A 25,380-nucleotide genomic window follows, 5' to 3' on the forward strand; every position below is an offset into this window, starting at 1 on the left:
GGTTAGGAGGGTTATAAGGGGGTGATGAGGTGCAGGAGGTGTGTCACGGGGGCTGGTGTGTGTGTGGGTGTTTGGAGGGGCGAAGGGTAGGGGTCACAGGGGGCCATGGGGTAGAAGGGGTTATAGAGTCGTGGGGGGCGTGAGGGGCAAGAGGGGTGTCACATGGGGTGGATTTGTGTATATGTGTGTATGTGTTTGTGTTTGGAGGGGCGAGAGGGGAAAAAGAGGTGAGGGTCTGGGGGCCACAGGGGGGGCAGAAAGGGGTGTCACGGGGGCTGGCGAGTGTGTGGAGGGGGCGGTGAGGGGGTTCGTGGGGGTCGTGGGGGCGGCAGGGGCACGGTGGCTGTCCACCGCCAACCTTACCTAAGAAAAAAGATGACTCAGCATTTAACTATTCCTCTGTGGCAAGTCTCTGAATAATTTCCAGTTGTCGAGAAGTTCTTTTGTTTTCTTTTGTTTTCTTTTTGTTTTCTTTTGTTTTCTTTTGTTGTTTCTGTTGGTTAGATCAATTTCATTAAATCTTCGTCTCTGATCATAAATATTTGTTAGTGATGACAGTGAAGTGATGATGGTTAGTAAGAGTGAGTGATGAGTTTAGGGGATAATAACTTCATATATGGGCCAGCCACACACACACACACACACACACACACACACACACACGCACACAGGGGTGAGAAGTTACGTGTACATAGACTGATATGGGCTAATGTACACCCCATGTATTGTTCCTCTTGATGTGTGTATGTATGTATGTATGTGTACGTGTCTGTGTGTGTATTTGTCTGCACACTGGCACCTTCCTCCTCTTTCTATATATGGTAAAAACATCTTCAACATCCGGGTTTTTTTCATCATATGTAATGCTGACTCTGAGTTCTCCCCAAGCCTTCTCTTCCATGTTTCTATTTAAAGCAAAGTTGGACCAGTAAACACCCCTTGGATAGTGTCCTTATCGGGGGTGCACGCGCCTAGCCACGAGCCATCATCCACTAGCCAGCCCCTCTGTCCCTCGTCCAACACCTTGAAGAAACGGGGAACTAAGGAAGGAGCATTAGCGTGATGATGTTTATTGTATGTGAAGGGGAGATGTGTTTGTTGTATGTGTGTTTGTGTGTGTCTGTGTAGTTGTGTGAAGGCAAGGAGACCAGGTAGTGTTGATGTGTTTGTTGTGTTTGTTACAGGTGTGAAGGGTGTGGGACAAGAAGGCGGTGTTTGTGATGATTGTGTTTGTTGCTCTGTCATCTTATCAGTGGACGATGGAGGAGGTCGCTTATGCCAGGCCGGTAATGTCTTGCTTCTTTTCAGCAAGTCAGGAGTTCAGATCACCTGCTGGATGTTGCGGGTGTTGTGTGGGTGTGTGGGTGTTGTGTGGGTGTGTGGGTGTTGTGTGGGTGTTGTGTGTGTGTGTATGTATAGGTATTTCATGGGTAATAGTGTTTGCAGGTGGGTAAAGTATTATGTTGTGTTGTGTGGTGTGTAGGGATAGAGTCTTGAATGTAAGGTGTTACAGATGAGTACCTCGTTCAGTATTCAGTCTAAGTATGGAGTAAATACTTATATAGAGAGTTACTACACATAAAACAACAACAGTAAAATCTACAATATTCAAGACAACATCACAAAGCTAGACTATGAAAAGCAGAATTGTTAACTAGGTGTTGGGAGGCGACGGTGAAGCAAAACAAAACAAGAATTAGACTTTAATATGAGACTTAAAACTTGTTTGTAGGAGATGTATCATTGGCCAAAAGTTGTGCAGGAGGCAGGAGGATGGTGGTGATGATGGCGGCTGGTGGGGAGTGTTGACGGCGACCAGAAAGGTAGTGCATGGGTGGTCACCTACCCTCACCCTCCTTACACCAGGTGGGGGAGCACAGCCGTTACCCACTATCACACCTGCCAGTTTGCTTTATCACGAAACAAGGAAACTCAGCCTTCAGGCATGCAGTAAATCGCGTAAATTATTTCCATATGAAGTCAGCGAGGAGCTACATCCGCCTCGGCAGTGCAGCTTGGAGGTGGATGGCTGTGGGCCGGTCAGACGGCAGAGTGTGTTGAGCGCAGACCCGCACACCTTACCACCAGCACTCACCTCTTGTGTCGCAGCATCCACACCTGTCGCACACATCCACACCTGTCGCACACATACACACCTGTCGCACCGACGTCCCTCCTCCAAACCATGAGCCAGAAACAGGTCAGGCAAAAGAAAGTAAGTGTGTTGTGTTGTGTTGTGTTGTGGTGTGTTATGTTGTGATGTGTTTGCTTTGTAACTGTTTGTTTTGTGTGTGTGTGTTGTAATTAGCGTTATCTGGTTGTAGCTGTCTATATATAACCGGGTTGTTGTAATTTAAGTTGGTTTTACTGAATCGTGTTGTGGGTGTTGTGGGTGTTGTGGGTGTTGTGGGTGTTGGAGGTGACGGAATAGCTGTTTGTGTTGTGAAAAGTGTTGTATATATATATATTACGTGCTTTTGATTGTAGTTGTTCCATACATAAGTGTTGTTGTTGTAGTGTTTATAAATATTAAGTGTTATTACTGTTGTTGTTGTAGCGAGTGTTGTATATTAAGTGTTGTTGCAGTGTGTGTGTGTGTGTGTGTGTGTGTGTGTGTGTGTGTGTGTGTGTGTGTGTACTAGATGACAACTATGTATACACGTCCATGTATACCTGTATATACCTTGTAACAAGTACTGTATATTGGCAAACTGTCCAAATCACTGTCAATAAACACAGTGCCTCTCACTGCAATCACTGCCCCTTGTACTATAATCACGTGTGAGTCGGCCAATCACTGCCCCTTGTACTATAATCACGTGTGAGTTAAGAATGACAAAAATGATCCATAATATTAGAAACCTTCCATATGAAGAAAGACTGAAAAGCTTACATTCATTAGAGAGGCGTAGAGTTAGGGGAGATATGATAGAGGTGTACAAGTGGGTAAGTGGGATTAACAAGGGTAAAATGGAAGATGTTCTGAAGCTCAGTAATAACGAAATAACTAGAACAAATGGCTTTAAATTAGATAAATTCCGATTCAGAAAGGATATAGGCAAGCACTGGTTTGGTAATAGAGTTGTGGATATGTGGAATAGGCTACCGAGTGCTATAGTAGGATCGGGGACGCTAGGGAGCTTCAAGACGAAGTTGGATAGGCACATGGAAGTGCTGGGATGGGTGTGAAAGGGATCTGCCCTGCATGGGCCAGTCGGCCTCCTGCAGTATCCCACTTTCTTATGTTCTTATGTTCTTATGAGTCGGCCAATCACTGCGCCTTGTACTATAATCACGTGTGAGTCGGCCAATCACTGCGCCTTGTACTATAATCACGTGTGAGTCGGCCAATCACTGCGCCTTGTACTATAATCACGTGTGAGTCGGCCAATCACTGCGCCTTGTACTATAATCACGTGTGAGTCGGCCAATAATCGCAGCGTCGTCCACAATAATCGATTATCCTTGTATAATAATTTGCCTGGATAACCATAGTGTCTCTCTGAGTATTTTATCGTGTATGTGAATCATTTTATTCTTGTGTTTCTGTGAGGATTTTCAGACAACTTTTAGTTTTACGAAATGCTGACCAACAACGAAATGCTGACCCTAACTTAACGAAATGCTGACCCCTAACTTAACGAAATGCTGACCCTAACTTAACGAAATGCTGACCCTAACTTAACGAAATGCTGACCCTAACTTAACGAAATGCTGACCCTAACTTAACGAAATGCTGACCCCTAACTTAACGAAATGCTGACCCCTAACTTAACGAAATGCTGACCCCTAACTTAACGAAATGCTGACCCCTAACTTAACGAAATGCTGACCCTTAACAATGAAATGCTGACCCTAACTTAACGAAATGCTGACCCTTAACTTAATGAAATGCTGACCCCTAACTTAACGAAATGCTGACCCCTAACAACGAAATGCTGACCCCTAACAACGAAATGCTGACCCTAACAACGAAATACTGACCCTTAACAACGAAATGCTGACCCTAACAACGAAATGCTGACCCTAACTTAACGAAATGCTGACCCTTAGCAATGAAATGCTGACCCTAACTTAACGAAATGCTGACCCTAACTTAACGAAATGCTGACCCTAACTTTACGAAATGCTGACCCTTAACTTAACGAAATGCTGACCCTTAACTTAACGAAATGCTGACCCTAACTTAACGAAATGCTGAACCTAACAACGAAATGCTGACCCCTAACCTAACGAAAGGCTGACCCTTAACTTAACGAAATGCTGACTTAGGAAAGGCTGATTAGTTTACGAAATACTGGCTTGGATTAACGAAATATTGACTCTTGATGTAACGAAAGGTTGACTTTCTCGTTAAAGTAGACAAAACAACAGGCTTGTAGATGAGGTAGACAGCAGGTAGATGAGAGTAGACAGCAGGTAGGTCGAGAGTGACAGCAGGTAGATGAGGAGACAGCAGGTAGATAGATGAGGTAGACAGCAGGTAGATGAGTAGACAGCAGGTAGGTAGATAGGGGACAGCAGAGGTAAAGAGCAGCAGGTAGGTAGATGAGGTGGAAGGTGTGAGAGGAGGCGCCGTCCATGTTGCTCAGCCAGGTGTGTGAGGTCCGTCTACCTGCCTCTACCTGTCTACCTCAATACCTGCCTCTACCTGTCTACCTCTCTACCTGCCTCTACCTGTCTACCTCTACCTGCCTCCTAGCCTGTCTACCCTCAATACCTGCCTCTACCTGTCTACCTCTCTACCTGCCTCTACCTGTCTACCTCAATACCTGCCTCTACCTGTCTAACCAATTAGCACTGTTAACCCTAGTATAGTGACCTCTGGCACTGTTAGCCCTGATATAATGACCACTGGCACTGTTAACCCTGATATAGTGACCTCTGGCACTGTTAACCCTGATAGAGTGACCTCTGGCACTGTTAACCCTGATAGAGTGACCTCTGGCACTGTTAACCCTGATATAGTGACCTCTAGCACTGTTAACCCTGATATAGTGACCTCTGGCACTGTTAACCCTGATATAGTGACCTCTGGCACTGTTAACCCTGATATAGTGACCTCTGGCACTGTTAACCCTGATATAGTGACCTCCGTCATCATACATATCATACAAAAGTCATATTAATCATACATAAATGTATGAGTCGTGGGAGTAAATTACCTATTGACAGCGGCCGTTCCCACGAGCCCTGGCCAGACCGCACGCGGTGAGGGGCGAGCCGCATGCGGTCCTTACCTGGTGACGTCTCTTATGGGGGTCATACCTGGTACCCGGAAAACACGGGGAGTCACCAGGTTGTTAGGTCACCATGGTGTTAGGTTACCAGGTGGTTAGGTCACCAGGTTGTTAGGTCACCAGGTTGTTAGGTCACCAGGGTGTTGGGTCACCATGGTGTTAGGTTACCAGGTGGTTAGGTCACCAGGGTTGTTAGGTCACCAGGTTGTTAGGTCACCAGGTTGTTAGGTCACTGGGTTGATAGGTCACCAGGTTGTTAGGTCACCAGGTTGTTAGGTCACCCTGGTGTTAGGTTACCAGGTGGTTAGGTCACCAGGTTGTTAGGTCACCAGGTTGTTGGGTCACCAGGTTGTTGGGTCTCCAGGTTGTTAGGTCACCAGGTTGTTAGGTCACCAGGTGGTTAGGTCCCATGGTGTTAGGTTACCAGGTGGTTAGGTCAGGTGATAGGTCACCGGGTTGTTAGGTCACCAGGTTGTTAGGTGACCCTGGTGTTAGGTTACCAGGTTGTTGGGTCACCAGGTTGTTAGGTCACCCTGGTGTTGGTCACCAGGATGTTGGTTACCAGGTTGTTAGGTCACCAGGTTGTTAGGTCACCAGGTTGTTAGGTCACCAGGTTGTTAGGTGACCTGGTGTTAGGTCACCCTGGTGTTAGGTCACCAGGTTGTTAGGTCACCCTGGTGTTAGGTCACCAGGATGTTAGGTCACCAGGTTGTTAGGTCACCAGGTTGTTAGGTCACCTGGTGTTGGGTCCCAGGTTGTTAGGTCACCAGGTTGTTAGGTCACCAGGTTGTTAGGTCTCCCAGGTTGTTAGGTCACCAGGTTGTTAGGTCACCAGGTTGTTAGGTCACCAGGTTGTTAGGTACTAGGTTGTTAGGTCACCAGGTTGTTAGGTCACCAGGTTGTTAGGTCACCAGGTTGTTAGGTCACCAGGTTGTTGAGTACCCTAGTGTTGGGTCACCAGGTTGTTAGGTCACCAGGTTGTTAGGTCACCAGGTTGTTAGGTCACCAGGTTGTTAGGTCACCAGGTTGTTAGGTCACCAGGTTGTTGGGTCACCAGGTTGTTAGGTCACCAGGTTGTTAGGTTACCCTAGTGTTAGGTCACCAGGTTGTTGGGTCACCAGGTTGTTGGGTCACCAGGTTGTTGGGTCACCAGGTTGTTGGGTCACCAGGTTGTTAGGTCACCCTGGTGTTAGGTCACCAGGATGTTAGGTCGCCAGGTTGTTAGGTCACCAGGTTGTTAGTCACCAGGTTGTTAGCGGTTGGTCACCAGGTTGTTAGGTCACCAGGTTGTTGGGTCACCAGGTTGTTAGGTCACCAGGTTGTTGTTAGGTCACCAGGTTGTTAGGTCACCAGGTTGTTAGGTCACCAGGTTGTTGGGTCACCAGGTTGTTAGGTTACCCTAGTGTTAGGTCTAGGTTGATGGGTCACCCTGGTGTTAGGTCTGGGTTGATGGGTCACCAGGTTGTTAGGTCACCAGGTTGTTAGGTCACCAGGTTGTTAGAGTCCACCAGGTTGTTAGGTCACCAGGTTGTTAGGTCACCAGGTTGTTAGGTCACCAGGTTGTTAGGTCACCCTGGTGTTGGGTCACCAGGTTGTTAGGTCACCAGGTTGTTAGGTCACCCTGGTGTTAGGTCACCAGGTTGTTGTTGGTCACGGTTGTTAGGTCACCAGGTTGTTAGGTCACCAGGTTGTTAGGTCACCAGGTTGTTAGGTCACCAGGTTGTTAGGTTCACCAGGTTGTTAGGTTACCCTGGTGTTGGGTCACTAGGTAAACCTGTCTCATGACAGGTACACCTGCCTCATGACAGGTACACCTGCCTCATGACAGGTACACCTGCCTCATGACAGGTACACCTGCCTCATGACAGAACACCTGCCTCATGACAGGTACACCTGCCTCATGACAGATACACCTGCCTCATGACAGGTACACCTGTCTCATGACAGATACACCTGTCTCATGACTGGTACACCTGCCTCATGACAGGTACACCTGCCTCATGACAGATACACCTGCCTCATGACTGGTACACCTGCCTCATGACAGGTACACCTGCCTCATGACAGATACACCTGCCTCATGACAGATACACCTGTCTCATGACAGATACACCTGTCTCATGACAGATACACCTGTCTCATGACAGATACACCTGTCTCATGACAGATACACCTGTCTCATGACAGATACACCTGCCTCATGACAGATACACCTGTCTCATGACAGATACATCTGCCTCACTTACTGAATACACCTGTCTCATGACAGATACACCTGCCTCATAGACAGATACACCTGCCTCATGACAGATACACCTGTCTCATGACAGATACACCTGCCTCATGACAGATACACCTGCCTCATGACAGATACACCTGTCTCATAACAGGTACACCTGCCTCATGACAGATACACCTGTCTCATGACAGATACACCTGCCTCATGACAGATACACCTGCCTCATGACAGATACACCTGTCTCATGACAGATACACCTGCCTCATGACTGGTACACCTGCCTCATGACAGATACACCTGCCTCATGACAGATACACCTGTTTCATGACATATACACCTGTCTCATGACAGGTGGGGCACCTGTGTCTCTCGTCACGGGAAGAGACGGTCGGGGAGGTGCAGAGTGCGGGAGCTGCGGTGGTCGCCTGAGGCGGGGGGCTGGAAGGGTTGCTTGCGGCAGCCTGCGGTGACACAGGGGCAGCTACCCCTGGTTTGCCATCATGGGAGGGGGGGGATTCATTACACCATCATGACGGTGATTGCTCAATGAGCTACCAATAGCAGCTACTGTTCAACGACGTCATTCATCTGAACCAATCAAGGGGCGTGCAGGGTGCGTAGGGGCGGGCCTAGTGCACGCTCCCGGCCAATGAGCTGCGGTGAAGGGAGGAGTCATGAGGGAAGGTGGGGCGCCGTGTGGCCGTTGTCTCCTGTACATACATTATACTGTGAATTCTCAGCTACTACGCACCTTCTCCACGCCAGTGTGGCCACCACAAGCACGCCCTCACCTCCTGCCTGCACTGTGTACCATCTCACGCCCGCCGTCCATCCCAACAAGTGAGTGAGGGGTAGGAGAGAAGGGGGGCTAGGAGGATAGAGGGGGGGGAGGGGCCTAAACAGTGAAGGCGAGGAGCGGCGCCCACGTCCCCTACACCCGCCCGCCCGCCCGCCCGATACTGCGTCCAGGTAGCGACCCATACCTTCTATATGTCTTCTTTATGGCGTGTGGGCGTGGTCAGGGTGTATGGGCGTGTGGGCGTGTGATGGATGACTAGCGGTTGATCGTTTATAATTGTAAACTGGGCGGTACTGCGTTCACCAGCCCGTGCACGTGTACTAGTGAACGGTGCAGGTGTTATGGTGAACGGTACAGGTGTTATGGTGAACGGTACAGGTGTTATGATTGAACGGTACAGGTGTTATGGTGAACGGTACAGGTGTTATGGTGAACAGGTACAGGTGTTATGGTGAACGGTACAGGTGTTATGGTGAACGGTACAGGTGTTATGGTGAACGGTACAGGTGTTATGGTGAACGGTACAGGTGTTATGGTGAACGGTACAGGTGTTATGGTGAATAACCCTAACCTAACTTAACATTATCTAAACTAACCTAATTTTAATAAAGTTTACAATAATAATAATAATAATAATAATAATAATAATAAAAATAATATATAATAATAATAATAATAATAATAATAATAATAAAATAATAATAATAATAATAAAAATAATAATAATAAAAATAATAATAACAAAATAATAATAATAATAATAATAATAATAATGATAAACCCACCTTTTAATTACTAAATGAACAACTCGACCAGACACACACGATACAGAACATAATGTATTTGGCTACATATTTAAGTTACATACTAATAATACAGGTAATAATATGTACCTTAATTATCAACAGGTACAGAAATATTACAAAAATTATCACCACAAAATTCTTAACTTATTCAATTTTTGTCTAATTTTGTTAAGAATTTTATTTCAATTGGATAATTTTTAACCCCTTGAGTACGATTATTTAACCCCTTGAGTACGATTATTTAACCCCTTGAGTACGATGATTTAACCCCTTGAGTACGATTATTTAACCCCTTGAGTGTGTTGTCTTAACCCCTTGAGTTAAGTTAGAATAGGCTAGGATAGATTAAGTTAATTCAGGTGAGATTACATTAAATTAAACTAGGTTAGGTTAGGTTAGGTTTAGTTAGGTTAGGTTAGGTTTGGTTAGGTTAGGTTAGGTTAGGTTCAGGTGACTCAAATCATTGTATTTCAAGAGTTAAGCTACAGTACTTGAGCATCATCTGGCTTCGTTGTATTAATTGTGTATGAATCTTGTATTGAGTATTATTCTGTTTTTGTTGTATTTTGATGTATAGTGTTGTATTAGTGTTTTACCTGGTTTGTGTGATCGTTGTATTAGTTGTATAGAAATAATAGTAATCGATTACGTGTTGTATTCTGAAGATGGGAAGGTTGTATTAAATGTATAGTGTATGGTACTGTATTTGTGGGGTTGTATTTAGTTATGGTGTTGTATTGTATAGTGAAAGTATTGTAGTGTGTGTGTTGTGTGTGTGTGTGTGTGTACCTATTCGTGGGGAACCTTTGGGTGAGTAAGGGTTGAGTGCTAAAACTTACCCACCCACTTTAAAAGTCTAGCCCCCATTCACCTGTCCAGCCTCATAATTGCCACTAACCCCAATAACACACCTGAGCTCTGGCCACAAAAACACCTTCCTTAAATTCTTTTACTCTCACTTAACCTTCAGATGGGGTTTAATTTTACATAATGAATAATTCTAATAATAAATTTACTACGGTATAATTAAGTTAGGGGCGAAAAATGTTGAAATAAAGATTCAATTACTCGTAACGCTTAACCATACACACACACACACACACACACACACACACACACACACACACACACACACACACACACACGCTGCTGGTGGTGGAGGAGGCGCGGCCGACCTTCGCTATCCATGGGCCAGCCAGCCAGCCAGCCAGCGGGTTCCTAAGTAATGCTCGTCTATACAGGGAACACAGAGCCAGGCAGCCTTGGTAACCCACTCCACTCCTAGTCCTTCCCTACACTACACTCCCTGCCCACCAACCTTCCTTCTCCCTGCCACACAACCTTCCTTCTCCCTGCCACAACCTTCCCTCCCTGCCACACAACCTTCCTTCTCTACCTACCTTGTCCGTCCTTTCCTCCCTTCCAGACACAATTCTTCTTCCTGTTCCCTCCTCCTTCCCTCCTGTTCCCTCCCTCCTTCCCTCCTGTTCCCCACCCCTCCTTCCCTCCCTGTTCCCTCCCTCCTTCCCTCCTGTTTCCCTATCTCAACCTAACAGAGAGAGAGAGAGACGTTTGAACACCTCAGCATCCGATAGGGTGAAGAGATAAAAGTTGTCATCCACACAAGTAACAAATTAGGGTGAAGAACTAACCTCCCTCAGTATCAAAAAGGGTGAAGATGTGATAAGGGTGAGAGGTGAAGGTGAGGAGGTAAAGGAGAGGGAGGAGGTCTGGTCAGGCTAGCGGATGTTGATAAGTTGACAGTGGGAGGATTGGTCTCTTTGTTCCAGCCCAACGCCGCGGCTTTTACAACACTCATGTAAGATCGTGTACCAGTGTGAGAGGCGGAAAAGGTAAGGATGGGGGTGAGGAGAAGGTGAGTGTAGAGGTGAAAAAGACTAATGTAGGGAGTGTGAGGAGAGGGCTGGTGTGGGGGGTTGGTGTGGGAGGGCTGTTGGTGGGGGTGAGGGAGGGAGGGCTGCTTTAAGAAAATGGGGGAGAAGAAGAACTAATACGGATAAGAGAGACAGAGAGAGAGAGACAGATTGAGATCACAGAGAGACAAGCAAACAGAGAGAGAGACTCATAGGAGAAGGGCGTGTGGGCGTGGGCGCATGTGTATTGTTGCAGGTGGACAGAGAGGATAGTTATCGTGGTGTTGGTCAAGGTAGTGGAGGCTGCCACAGGAGGATGGTGTGTTAACTAAACTCTTCTGATAAGAACGTAAAACAAATTATCGTATGAGAGAGCGACCCCCAACACCCCGCCCCCTCACTCCTCTCACCTCTCCCTACCTTCCCTCCCCTCCCCTCACCTCCCTTCCCCCACTTACCTCCACTGCCTGGCCAAATGTGTTTCAGAAACCGTTCCTTCTTCTTCTTCTTCTTCTGTCCTCATTTGCCCTACCTACCTATCTATTTCTCGACCTATTCTACCCTATCTACCTACCTCCTCTTCCTTCCTACCTTCCTTCCCTACCCTTGCATCTACCTCTTCCTTCCTCTCTCTTTCTCCCCTTCTACCTCCTCTTCCCTCCACCTACCTCCTCCGTCCCTGGCCTCTACCTCTACCTACCTCCTCCGTCCCTGGCCTCTACCTCTACCTCCCCTCCTCCGTCCCTGGCCTCTCTCTTACCTCCTCCGTCTGGCCTCTACCTCTACCTCCCCTCCTCCGTCCCTGGCCTCTACCTCTACCTACCTCCTCCGTCCCTGGCCTCTACCTCTACCTCCCTCCTCCGTCCCTGGCCTCTACCTCTACCTCACCTCCCTCCGTCCCTGGCCTCTACCTCTACCTACCTCCTCCCGTCCCTGGCCTCTACCTCTACCTACCTCCTCCGTCCTGGCTACCTCTACCTCCTCCTCCTCCGTCCTGGCCTCTACCTCTACCTCCTCCGTCCCTGGCCTCTACCTCTACCTCCCCCCTCCGTCCCGGCCTCTACCTCTACCCTACTCTCCTCCGTCCCTGGCCTCTACCCCTCTACCCTACCTCCCTCCGTCCTGGCCTCTACCTCTACCTCCCTCCTCCGTCCCTGCCTCCTACCTCCTCCGTCCCTGGCCTCTACCTACCTCCTCCGTCTGGCCTCTACCTCCTACCTCCCTCCTCCGTCCCTGGCCTCTCCTCCCCTCCTCCGTCCCTGGCCTCTCCTACCTCCTCCGTCCCTGGCCTCTCCCTCTACCTCCCTCCTCCGTCCTGGCCTCTACCTCTACCTACCTCCTCCGTCCCCGGCCTCTACCTCTACCTACCTCCTCCGTCCCTGGCCTCTACCTCCACCTACCTCCTCCGTCCCTGGCCTCTACCTCTACCTCCCTCCTCCGTCCCTGGCCTCTACCTCTACCTACCTCCTCCGTCCCTGGCCTCTACCTCCCCTACCTCCCTCCTCCGTCCCTGGCCTCTCCTCTACCTACCTCCTCCGTCCCTGGCCTCTACCTCTACCTACCTCCTCCGTCCCTGGCCTCTCCCTCTACCTCCCTCCTCCGTCCTGGCCTCTACCACCTCCCTCCGTCCCTGGCCTCTACCTACCTCCTCCGTCCTGGCCCCTACTCTACCTCCCTCCTCCGTCCCTGGCCTCTACCTCTACCTACCTCCTCCGTCCCTAGCCTCTACCTCCTCCGTCCTGGCCTCTACCTCTACCTCCCTCCTCCGTCCCTGGCCTCTACCTCTACCTACCTCCTCCGTCCCTGGCCTCTACCTCTACCCTACCTCCTCCGTCCCTGGCCTCACCTCTACCTCCTCCTCCGTCCCTGGCCTCACCTACCTCCTCCGTCCCTGGCCTCTACCTACCTCCTCCGTCCCTGGCCTCTACCTCTACCTACCTTCTCCGTCCTGGCCTCCTACCTCACCCACCCTAACTACAGGAGGCGCCGCAGACTTATGTTATCTTATGAAATTTCCTCAAATATATACGGTTTTTTTTTTCATTTTCTTATTTACTTATTTTCATGTTTTTTTTTTCTTATTTAATTATTTTATTGATTTTAATTTTGCTTATTTGTCTTTATTTTACTTTTTTTAGGTTTCTTATTTATCTAATTAATTTAATCTAACCTAACCTAACGAATACACTAGTTCTTAATTAATGTGAAATATCTCTCTAACGCTATATGTCTCACCTGAGCGAGACATTTACCTGGTTATCTCTAAATCAGCCCCAAGGCGAGATACCTGGGCTGGGTGGTCAGGCGCCCTGCCAACCTCAGCCCAGGTGACTTACTGACTGTGTGTGGTGTTCCTCTCCTCCTCCTCCTCCTCCTCCTCCTCCCCCCTCCTCCTCCCCTCCCCCTTCTCCTCCCCCTCCCCCTCCTCCTCCCCCCTCCCCTCCTCCTCCTGCCCCTCTTCTTCCTCCTCTTCTTCCTCCTCCATCTGTACCCGACTCCTCTTATTCTTCTTCCTTCTCCTCTAGACATGTATACCCCTTCCTCCTCCTCCTCCTCCTCCTCCTCCTCCCTCCTCCTCCTCCTCCCCCCCCTTCTTCTTCCTCCACCTTCTCCTCTTTTTGGTGGCTGGGTCAGGGGTGGGTATGCTGGAGTCAGGGGTGGGTATGGCTGGGTCAGGGGGGGGTATGGCTGGGTCAGGGGGTGGGTGGGTATGTGGGTAAGGGGTGGGCTCTAGTCAGGGGTGGGTGGGTATCGCTGGGTCAGGGGGTATGGCTTGAGCCAGGGGGTGGGTGGGTATGGTCAGGGGGGGTAGCTGGGTCAGACGAATGAATATGGCTGGGTCAGGGGTAATTGGTATGGCTGGATAGATGGGTATAACATAGTCAGGGAAGGTGAGTATTCATAGATGAACAGGTGGAATATGTGGATCGGGGAAGTAGGTATGCTGGGTCAGAGGAGGCATAGCTGGGTCAGGGGGTGGTATGCTCGCTGGAATCGGGGGGTGGGTATGGTCAGGGCTGTGGTTGGTATATATAATGTCCCTTACAACTCTTCAAGAGCTGCCCATACCTTTAATTAGTGGACAAATTACCTGACCCAATATAGGTGAAATCAATCGTTTATTTGGGTGAATTACTACACCAATTACACCAATAAAAATAGGTGAAAATAGGTGGTTTTGTCATGATAATTGAGTGACTATGACCTAATTATATTACCAATTTGTCTAGTCAGAAAATGGAATATACCGATTTATTCCTAATTTATCGGCCGATTATCGTAATCAGTGATAATTATTTTAACTTCGGTGAAAGTAAAGTTATCTTATGTTAGGTTAGGTTAAGTTAGGTTAGGTTAGGTTAGGTTAGGTTAACTTAAGTTTGGTGAGGTTAGGTTATGTGAGGTTAGGTTAGGTTAGATTAGGTTAGGTCAGGTTGGATTAGTTAAGTTAGTGAGATTAGTTGGGTTACTTAGTTTGGTGAGGTTAGGTTATGTGAGGTTAGGTTAGGTTAGGTTAGGCTAGATTAGGTTGATAGGTCAGGTTAGGTTAGGTTAGATTAGACAAGTATAATATAAATTAAACCACGTTAATTTAGCATAATTTAACAGTTAACTCTCCAGGCTGCCGTAAGAGTTATCGTTGAAGGTCTGGTTGAGAAGACCGAATAATATCTAATTAAGAAATGAGTTATAAGTTTGTTAAGGAATTGTTGTGTGTTACGGCTCTCGACTCAGGGTTCTAATTGGCCCGTAACCTTTACGTTCTAATAGGCTGATGGGAGTCACCTGCAGCCTCCTGATTGGTGGATCTAGATGACTGGACCACCGTGAGCATGTACACACATGCATGATACACCAAAAGTACACATACATATTGTACACACACACACACACACACACACACACACCCACATACACACACACACACACACACACACACACACCCACACACACACACCCACATACACACACACACATCACATTTGCATACCTAAACACATTCCCTGAGTACAATGGTGTTACCCTTCAGGACGATGGTTTTAAGGACGATGGTTTAAACCCCTTAAATTACAGTTTAACCTCCTGAGGACGATAAGCACCTAAGAAGGTTTAAGGCACCGTCTTTAATTCACTGAGTAAATAAAACTATAATAAACTTGTTTATATTTGATGATATTAAATGATGAATCCCGACCGCATGACGTCAGGGATTTGTTTACATATGCTGGTGTTAAGTCAGAGAGACATATGAATCCTGGTACACCCCTCCCTCTCTCTCCCTCTCCTCTCTCCTCCCTCTCCCTCCCCCCTCCATCCCTGACCTTCCCCTACCCGCTAACCCCTACCTCCTCCTCCCGTACCCTGAACAATCCCCCTTCCTTCCTCACCACCCCCACCATTCTCCCCCTCCCTCCCCCACACCATTTTGTTACCTGCATTTGATTAAGAGGGAAATGGTGAGAAGAAGCAGGTAGGAGGGTAGAGGAAAATGGAGCAGGGGGAGTAGATCAAGGTGGTCATCTGATGGTATAAATATAGTAATTACGCCCCTCAGACGATGAAACATTGGTTTTGGTGAAGATAATGCTATAGAGATGTGGCATTATCTTAATATACGTGGTGAGGGGTGGTAGTTGTGGTGGTGGTGTGGGGGGGGTGGTAGTTGTGGTGGTGTGGGTGGGGTGGTAGTTGTGGTGGTGGTAGTGATGGTGGTGGTGTAGTGGTGGTGTGGGTAGGGGTGGTAGTTGTGGGTTTGGTGGTGTATTGTGGTGTGGTGGTGGTGTGGGTGGGGTGGTAGTTGTGGTGGTGGTGTGGGTAGGGGTGTGGTGTGTGGTGGTGGTGTGGGTAGGGGTAGTAGTTGTGGTGGTGGTGTGTGGGTGAATTGGTATTGTGGTGGTGGTGGTTGGGTAGGGGTGGTAGTTGTGGTGGTAGTGTGGGTAGGGGTGGTAGTTGTGGTAGTGTGTGTGTCTCTGGTGATAGTGGTAGTTGTGGTGGTGTGTGTGTGTGTGTGTGTGTGACGGCCAACACACCTCTGACAGCAGATTTGCATCATCTACCGAATGTGACGCTCTCATGTGGGGGGTGGGGGGTGACAAGGAACACACAAGGTTTGAAGTTGCACTTGTTTGATACACACTGACGGGATGTTCCTGTTGACACACACACACACACACACACACACACACACGCTTAATGAGTGAGGGAAAAACAGAGGAGAGAGAGAGAAAGATTGAAACAAAGCGAGTGAGTCAGAAAATGAAGAGAGAGAGAGAGAGAGCCGAGATACTGTGTTTGTCAGGAACAAGCGAAACTAAACAACCTCTCTCTCTCTCTCTCTCTGTCTCTCTCATCATCAGTTATTATTATTACCGTCTGTTCCGCTGTCCACTAATTATTGTGTTTGTCCGTCATTTATCATCGTCCGTCAACTTATTTCTTCATTTCATATATATTTTTTTTACATATTCTTGTTATTTTTAGGTATATATACATCATACATACAGTGATTATACATATGGATCTGTATATCTGTTGGGTATACATTGATTTTTGTTTTTTCTGATGTGATTTATTACCTAACCTAACCTAACCTAACCTAACCTAACCAAATTGTCCTTCCATTATTAACTTCATACAGCACGTTTTTTGTGTAGTGGTGACAGCTGTTGGGAAGTGTGAGTAGAGTTAAACATCTGGATTACGAATGAATATATGCATTTTTACTCACTTCTCTGGTGGTGATGAGGGCGGGGTGGTGGGGTAGAGTGATGGATAGGTGGGAGGAGGGATGATGGGCAGGTCGGATAGGCGGAGGGAGGGTGAATGAGGTAAGGGAGGGAGGGATGAGGGATGAGGGACAGATGGGAGAGAAGGGAGTTAAGAGGAGGGAGAGGGTCAAGGTAAAGGGAGGAGGGAGGGTGTCATTACCCAGGTGTCACGAGTCATAATATGATAATTACCTGTCCAGGTGTCTCCAGGCTACAAGGACATACCTCTTAACCAGGTGTATTTTCTCTCTCTCTCTCTCTCTCTCTCTCTCTCTCTCTCAATTATCACACTATTTTTACTTTCCATTCTCCTGAAATGAAGAAGTTGAATAATTGTGATAATGAAGAAAGGGTGTCAGGCAGGCAAGGATGGCTGACAAGGTAGAGGTGGCAGACAGAATGGGGTGGCAGACAAGTTAAGGGGTGGCAGACAGGGTGGCAGACAAGTTAGGGGTGGCAGACAGGGTAAGGGGTGGCAGACAAGTTAGGGTGGCAGACAGGGTGGGGGGTGGCAGACAAGTTAGAAAGGGTGGCAGACAGGGTAGAGGTGGCAGACAGGGTAAGTGCTTGAACAAGTTAAGGGGTGGCAGACAGGGTAAGGGGTGGGAACAAGTTAAAGTTGGCAGACAAGTTAAGGGGTAGCAGACAAGTTAAGGGGTGGCAGACAGGGTAAGGGGTGGCAGACAAGTTAAAGGGTTGAACAGGGTGGGGTGGCAGACAAGTTAAGAGTGTGAACAGGGTAAGGGGTGGCAGACAAGTTAAGGAGTGTGAACAGGGTAGGGGTGGCAGACAGGGGGTAAGGGGGTGGCAGACAAGTTAGGGGTGGCAGACAGAGTGGGGAAGTAGCAGACAAGTTAAGGGTGGCAGACAAGTTAAGAGGTAGCAGACAAGTTAAGGGGTGGCAGACAAGGGTAGGGGTGGCAGACAAGTTAAGGGGGTGGCAGACAGGGTAGAGGTGGCGGACAAGTTAAGGGGTGGCAGACAGGAGTGAAATGGCTAGAACAAGTTAAGGGGTGGCAGACAGGGTAAGGGGTGGCAGACAAGGTAAGGGGTGTGAACAAGATAAGGGTGGCAGACGTAGTGAGGGTGGCAGACAAGTTAGGGGGTGGCAGACAGGGTAGGGGTGGCAGACAAGGTAAGGGGTGGCAGACAAGTTAGGGTATGAACAAGTTGGGGGTGGCAGACAAGGTAGGGGTGGCAGACAAGTTAAGGTGGCTGGCAAGGTGGGGGTAGCTGAGAGTGGGGTGAGACAAGTTAGGCAGTGGCAGACAGGGTAAGAGGTGGCACACAAGGTAAGGTGGCAGACTTGGTAGGGTGGCAGACAAGAAGGGGTGGCAGACAGGTGGGGGTGGCAACAAGGTAGGGGTGGCAGACAAGGGTGAGGGTGGCAGACAGGGTAGGGGTGGCAGACAAGTTAAGGGGTGGCACGGGGTAAGGGGTGAACAAGGTGGGGTGGCAGACAAGGTGAGGGTGGCAGACAGGAGTAAGGGGTGGCAGACAAGTTAAGGTGCAGAGGGTAGGTGGCAGACAGGTGGGGTGGTAGACAAGGTAGAATGTGGCACTAGCCTGCATCTAAGCTAGGTGTAGAGTGAATGTAAATAATTACCCCACACACCCCCACCTCCACCCACCCCACACTTACACTACTCCCACTATCACCACCAATACCACCACCACCACCACCTCACCCATCACCCTCACCACCACCCCCCCCTCACCATCACCTCACCACCATCACCCTCACCATCACCCCACCACCACCACCCTCACCCACCACCACCACCACCACCACCACTACCACCCCCACCACCACCACCCTCACCATCCACCACACCATACCACCACCACCACCACACCCCCCCCACCACCACCCTCCCACCATCACCCTCCCACCACCACCACCACCCATCCACCCATCACCCTCACCACCCTCACCACCCACCACATCACTACTCACCACCTCACCACCACCACCATCACCACCACCACCACCACCACCACCAATCACTACTACCTACCCTCACCACCACCACCATCACTACCACCCACCTCCCACCATCACCACCACCACCAACCACCATCACACCACCACCACCACCACCACCCTCACCATCACCCTCACCACCCTCACCACCACCACCACCATCACTACCACCACCTCACCCACCACCACCATCCACACCACACCCACACCACCACCACCATCCTACTACCACCCCTCACCACCCTCACCACACCCCTCACCACCCTCCCACCACCCCTCACCACCACTCACTACCCCTCCCACCACCACCCACCACCACCACCACCACTAGACCCTCAGCCACTCAGGTGCTCACCTGCCCATGATTCAATTAAAGTATGTTTAGCGTAAGTTGATAAACAATGGCCACTGGACCACCATGGTGAGGTGGGCGGCAGATGAGAGGTGGTGAGTGGCAGCATGTGGGTGTTGAGGTGGGTAGAAGTGGCTGGAGTGTGAGGTGGGTAGGAAAGAGTGAGGTGGTAGTGGGAGAAGGTAGTGGTGGTGGAGTGTGGTGATGGAGTGAGCAGGTGAGTGGAGTGGGAGTGAGGTGGGCAGGAGGTGAGGTGGGCAGGAGGTGAGGTGGGTGGTGACAGTGGGTGGCAGTGAGTGGGCAGGAAGTAGGTGGGCAGGAGGTGAGGTGGGTGGCAGGTGAGGCAGTAGGCCTGGTATAAGGTGGTCTTTTCTCCTCCTCTGTTATTAGGCCATCTCTGCACATGCCTCCACCACATGCCTCACACCATGCCTCACCACCATGCCTCCACCACCATGCCTCCACCACACCATGCCTCACCACCGCCCTCACACACCATGCCTCACCACCGCCTCCACCACATGCCTCCCACCATGCCTCCACACATGCCTCACCATGCCTCACCACCATGCCTTCCTTATATCGCTTAGGTAGGTTACGTTGGAGACGTTATGTGGGTTTGGTTAACATTAGGGTGTCTAATCTTCAGGTGGTCCAACACACACACACACACCGGTAGCTCGTCAGGAACCGATTATAACGTCCAGTTAACATTCACTTCAGATAAACTATTGTGCCAATTAGCGATAAACCACACACGGTAACCGGAGCTGACAGCCTCCTCCTTCTCTCCCTCACTCCTTCCTTCCCTTCCTTCTCTCCCTCACTCCTTCCTTTCCTTCCTTCTCACCCTCCATTACCTGCCTGCCGCTCTATCTCCCTTCACTTCCTCCCTTCCCCTTCTGTCTCTCCCCCCCTTCCTCTCTCCTCCTCCCCTCTCTCTCCCTCCCCATGTAGCCACAATCGGCGCCGCGTCAAGAGTTACTGACAGCTGCGTTTTTCTTCAATCACGGACGCCACTTGAGCTGTGGCGGTCGTCATTTAGAGGAGGAGAGAGAATTGTAGTGGAGTAGGGATGAGAGGAGAAGAGGAGAGAGAGTAGGGAGAAATGAGAGAGAAGAGGCAGCAGTAGTGGCCCCACAGGAGTCCCACCAATCTAAAATAGTGAAGTCTGTCACCTTATTACTACACGTCCTCTCTACTCCTCCTCCTCCTCCTCCTCCTCCTCCTCCTCCTCCTCCCTCCTCCTTCTTTTATCTCCTCCTCCTCAATCTTCTTCTTCCTCCTTCCTTCTTATTCCTCCTTCCTCCTCATTCTTACCTCCTCCTTCTCTTCCTCTCCTCTTCCTTTTCCTCCTCTCCTCCTCCTCTTCCTCTCCTCCTCTTCCTCTCCCTCCCCCTCCTCCTCCTCCTCCTCCTCTTCCTCCTCTGCACCTTATTTGAAATTCCAAGAGCATTATTTTAACTGGGGTTTGTTTAGGTGAGGGCGTAGTTACCAGACGTCAGGAGGCTGGCTCATATTTCATCACTCTAAGATGGATTTGTGTTCGCTGGTTTGTGTTTGATTAATAGTCTAGTGTTGAGAGAGAGAGAGAGAGAGAGAGAGAGAATCCCTTTGTTGTGTTGTTGGGAGAAGAGAGATGTTGGGTTAAAGGGAGTAAAGGGGGACGAAGGAGGAGGAGGAGGAAGGAGTGGGGAGGAGTTGATAATAGCTACCTGGTATCAATTGACTGGTAGGCTAAATGGTTGGGTTAAGCTGCTGTGTGTAGAGGACGGCGAGGGTGTCTCTCTCTCTCTCTCTCTCTCTCTCTCTCTCTCTCTCTCTCTCTCTCTCTCTCTTCTCTCTCTCTCTCTCTCTTGTGTACATTAACCTGACTGTAAACAATGGTTAATACACACACTGATAATGATCACCTTACTTGTGTTCTCACCTGAGCTCTGGGGGCGGGGCCGTCAAGAGCAGGTCCCCAGCAGTGCCGCCGTCAGAACACAGCGGGAGAAGAATCCTGCCGTAGGATTCCTCAGCCCTCGATTATAATAGATTTAAGGACTGGGAGGTGGTCGAGTTTGACTCCTGGAGGTGCTGTGGGCGTGGTGGGGTTTGGTGGGCGTGGGGGGGTTTGTGGACATGGTGAAGGTTTTATGGGCGTGTGGGAGGTTTGGTGGAGGTCTTGTGGGCGTGTGGGTTGGTGGGCGTGTGGGAGGGCTGGTGGGCGTCTTGTGCTCCCCTATTCTTCTTTTTGGTTCTTCCTCTTCCTCGCCCTCCTCCCCACCTCCTTCTCTTCCTCCTCCTCCTCCCCCGTGGACAGATGCCTACAGATAGCAGTACTCATGACCATCGGCTCATCACCTCCAGATAACACGGATGGAATGTACATACCTCCATCGTCTCCTACGTCACTCATGGTGGTAATGGTGACGTCACATCGCCTCAGTTACCTGGTGGGGAACTGTCATAGGACTTTTGTTCTCCTTGGGTCCTACGATACTTTAAGGTTCCTATTATGGTTGTTTGGGGTCCTATGATACATTAGGGATTCCTTACGACAGTCTGTTGGAGTCAAGAGTGTTGTGATGCCCTCGGTGGGTCGTGGGTGGGTCAGGGGTGGGTCAGGGTTCTCGTGTGAGGGATAAATATTTGGGGGGATTTAGGCCAGGTGGACATACCTGTTGTGATGTTCTCTAATTAATGAAGTTGTGGAGGCTGTATTACCCAGGTTGTTGGTGTTGTCGTTATTATCGCTGTTGTTGTTATTTTTTTTATTATTAGTATTACTGTTGTTTTTTTCTTGTTGATGAATTATTGTTGTAGTTGTTGTTGTTGTTGTTGTTGGTTGTTAGAAGTCGTTTTTGTCTTAATGAAGATCTTAGTTATAATTTTAATGATACTAACGTCACAGTAAAAATATTTAATAATAATAATAATAAAACAACAACAATCAACACAACAACAACAGTAACAACACAACAAAACGTATTAAATCCCATAATCCCCGTAAAACACTCATTAACCTAATCCACACCTGTTTGATTACCTTCAGCACACCATCAAGATGCCTGAAGGAGATTGGGAGAATGGCAAGTCCCAGGTGCTGTGTGAGGGCAGGAAGTCAGGCACAGAGAACTCCTTCGTGTGCCGCTACTGCCAGAGGGTCTTCCGCAAGAGTTACAATCTGCTCATCCACGAACGTTCACACGAGGACCACGCCAAGTGTCACTACGATGTGTTCCGAGTTCGATCAAGTCTGCAGGTGAGAGTTCAGTTTGTGTTGTGGGGTGTGTGTGGTGTGTGTTGTGGGGTGTGTGGTGTGTTGTGGGGTGTGTGAGTGTGTGAGAGTGGGTGTGGGGTGTGTGTTGGGGATGTGTGGGTGTGTGGGGTGTGTGTTGTGTGGTGTGGGGTGTGTGAGGTGTGTGTTGTGTGGGTGTGGGGTGTGTGGGGTGTGTGTGAGTGGTGTGGGGTGTGTTGGGGATGTGTGGGTGTGTGGTGTGTGTGTGTGTGGGTGTGGGGTGTGTGATGTGTGTGTGTGGGTGTGGGGTGTGTGGGGTGTGTGAGAGTGGGTGAGGGTGTGTGTTGGGGATGTGTGGGTGTGTGGGGGTGTGTGTGTTGTGTGGGTGTGGGGTGTGTGAGGTGTGTTTGTGTGGGTGTGGGGTGTGTGGGGTGTGTGAGTGGGTGGGGTGTGTTGGGGATGTGTGGGTGTGTGGGGTGTGTGTGTGTGTGGGTGTGGGGTGTGTGGGGTGTGTGTTTGTGTGGGTGTGGGGTGTGTGTTGGGGTGTGGGGTATGTGTGGTGGGGTGTGTGGGGATGTGGGGTGTGTGTGGGGTGTGTGAGGTGGTGGGGTGTGGGGATGTGCGTGTGGGTGAGGGTGTGTAGGGGATGTGTTGTGTGTGTTGATGGGGTGTGTGTGGGGAGAGAGAGATGGTTGTGTTAGAAGGTGAGAGAGAGAGAGAGAGAGATGGGGAAGAGAGAGAGAGAGAGAGAGGGGGGGGGAAATAAAGTCAGAATAATAACAGAGAGAAGCGTAAGAATCAACAATAAAAATACTCACAAAAAATAAAAATTTATAGAAAAACATAAACGTGAAGAATAAAACATAAGAGATAATTAATGAGTAAATTAATAGTTATTTGAGTTATTTGTAATATTTGGTACATACATACATACATACATACATACATACATACATACATACATACATACATACATACATACATACACTACATGACCCTTGACCAGTGCCAACAGTGTACAGTCAGCCACCGACCCCACCTGAGTCTCTTACCTGGCAATACCTGGTGAAGTACAGGTCATTAGTGGGTCTGTTTCCGGCTGTATTACTGTTAGGATAAATATTAAACAATCCAAAGGTAGAATTGTTATAATAATAAACTATTCGTTGTTATTTAAGATCATGAGAAGTTTCTAAATATTAGTATATTTGTTTAAATAATGAAGAAAATATATTAATGAATTGGCAGCTCAACTACAACCAGGAATGAGGACTGCCACAAGAGTCTCAGACCAAATTTTCTTCATTATTTAAACAAATATACTAATATTTAGAACCTCATGATCTTAAATAACAACGAATAATTTATTATTACCTAATTGATTATCTAACAATAACAACCAGAAACAATGAGACTCAGGTGGGGTCGGTGCTACTCTAACCCGTAGTGTTGATGACGTCATACACTGTGGCTTACGCCTCTCTTGTGTTATTGTTGTTGTTGTTTTTACTTGTTTCTTTGTTGTGTTTCATAACTTTTTTGACATTTATGTGTTTGTTTGTTTATATATTTTATTTCATGTGTATAATATGAATTAATTATTATATTAGTTATTAATGTTATATAATTGTTGTCATGTTATATTGATATTATATAAGTTAATACTAAGAACTTAAGCGATCAGCTGTTGTGGTCACGTTACGTCACGTTGCGTCACGTTGTGTGTGTGTGTGCGTCTTGTTGACCAACTCTACGTCATCCCTGTGTAGCATGACGTCACAGTTGTTGTCGGCACCTCCTCCTGAGTAGCATTCATCATATTTTCTTATAGTAGTTTCTTCTTGCAGGTGTATGGAATGTCATGAAGCACTAATATGTAGATGCAGGTAAACACCGATACCTTTCTCTATAGTGGCTTCTGAATGCTTTTGTTATTATGACTACGATTACAGCGCTTTACGGGCAATGGCTGGCTGGCTTATTAATGTTGCTTTTGTGTTCTTGTTATGGTGTGACTTAGCAAAATGGCCAACGCTTTTGCTGCGACGCTCTCAAATGTTTGTTTGTTTATAAAATCATCATTATTCTGTTCTGATGCGACAAAAACAAAGAGCTAACATTTATATCATTAACTTTGGCAGAGAAATTTGACTTAATTTATTTTTTTCTTTATCTCGACAGGAATTAAAAAATTACAACTATGCAACGCTGACTTATAAACTGTGGTGAAGAGGCTGTGTACTGAAGCTCTCTGACCGCCCGCCCGCCCGCCCGCCCCTCCCAACACCTACAAGATCTCCAGTCATCGATAAAGTCTCCTCGTCCTAGCCCACCATCACAAGAACTTCCTACTACTGCCGCCACCTCCTCCTCCTCCAGCAGCTGTCTCTCCTTCTGCACTAGTTTCTGTGTTTTTTCTTGTTTTTTTGTGTTTTTTCTTCGTTTTTATTGTGTATGGAAAGTGTCTGGTGTTAGTACGAGGTTTTGTTGTCATTCTTCCATTCTTCTAAAGCTGCTGATGATGCTTCGCTGCCTCGTTGAGTTACTCCCCATTGTCTTCCCCAAGCTTGCATCACGCCTTCCTCCCTTACCTCCACATTCCCTCCATTTATTCACCATCTACCCCCCCTCCCTCCCCCATCCCCCCCTCACAGTTCTCCTCCATCCCCCTCCTCTCTTCCTCTTCCTCCCCCCCCCACCCCTCGCCTGGAGTAAACCAACCAACCATGTGATGTGTATAGACCCCCAACATTGCCTGAGTGGTGTAAACAACAAATAAAACACTCACTCTTGTTATTATTTTAGTCATGAGACGAGAAAATCACTTCAGTGTAATGTGATAAAAATTTATATTTTTTTTATTTTGTGATTTAAGTTGAAATTTGTGATAGAGATTTAATCAAGAATTTTTTATTTGATTTTAATTTATTTTATTGAAATTTGAGTTTTGTGAGACTTTTAATTTGATTGTAAATTTTAGTTTTTTTTTTTTTAAGAATTAAGTTGAAAGTTTTATGATAGAGAATTAATTAAGATTTTTTTTACCTTGATTGTAAATTTTTATTTTTTTTTATTATGAATTAAGATAAAAT

General features: G+C 48.1%; 1 protein-coding gene across 10 annotated transcripts in view; it reads left to right on the forward strand.

The window, feature by feature from the left end:
* LOC121870654 (protein odd-skipped-related 2-like) overlaps window positions 1-24,913 on the forward strand; it is a 43,983-nt gene extending 19,070 nt beyond the window's left edge. For 2 of the 10 annotated variants that reach the window (XM_042372533.1, XM_042372531.1), the window contains exons 3-4: window positions 22,103-22,312; window positions 24,470-24,913. In XM_042372533.1, the coding sequence (XP_042228467.1) occupies window positions 22,103-22,312; window positions 24,470-24,517 (258 nt within the window). In that variant the 3' untranslated portion in view covers window positions 24,518-24,913. Of the gene's footprint in view, window positions 1-1,797; window positions 2,216-8,113; window positions 8,320-22,102; window positions 22,313-24,119; window positions 24,176-24,469 lie in introns of those variants that run through there. The other 8 variants (XM_042372534.1, XM_042372529.1, XR_006089744.1 and 5 more) reach the window with 8 other exon arrangements.
* The last annotated feature ends 467 nt before the right edge of the window (window positions 24,914-25,380 follow it).

Source organism: Homarus americanus, unplaced genomic scaffold, assembly GCF_018991925.1.
Source record: "Homarus americanus isolate GMGI-L3 unplaced genomic scaffold, GMGI_Hamer_2.0 scaffold56333, whole genome shotgun sequence".
NCBI lineage: Eukaryota > Metazoa > Arthropoda > Malacostraca > Decapoda > Nephropidae > Homarus > Homarus americanus.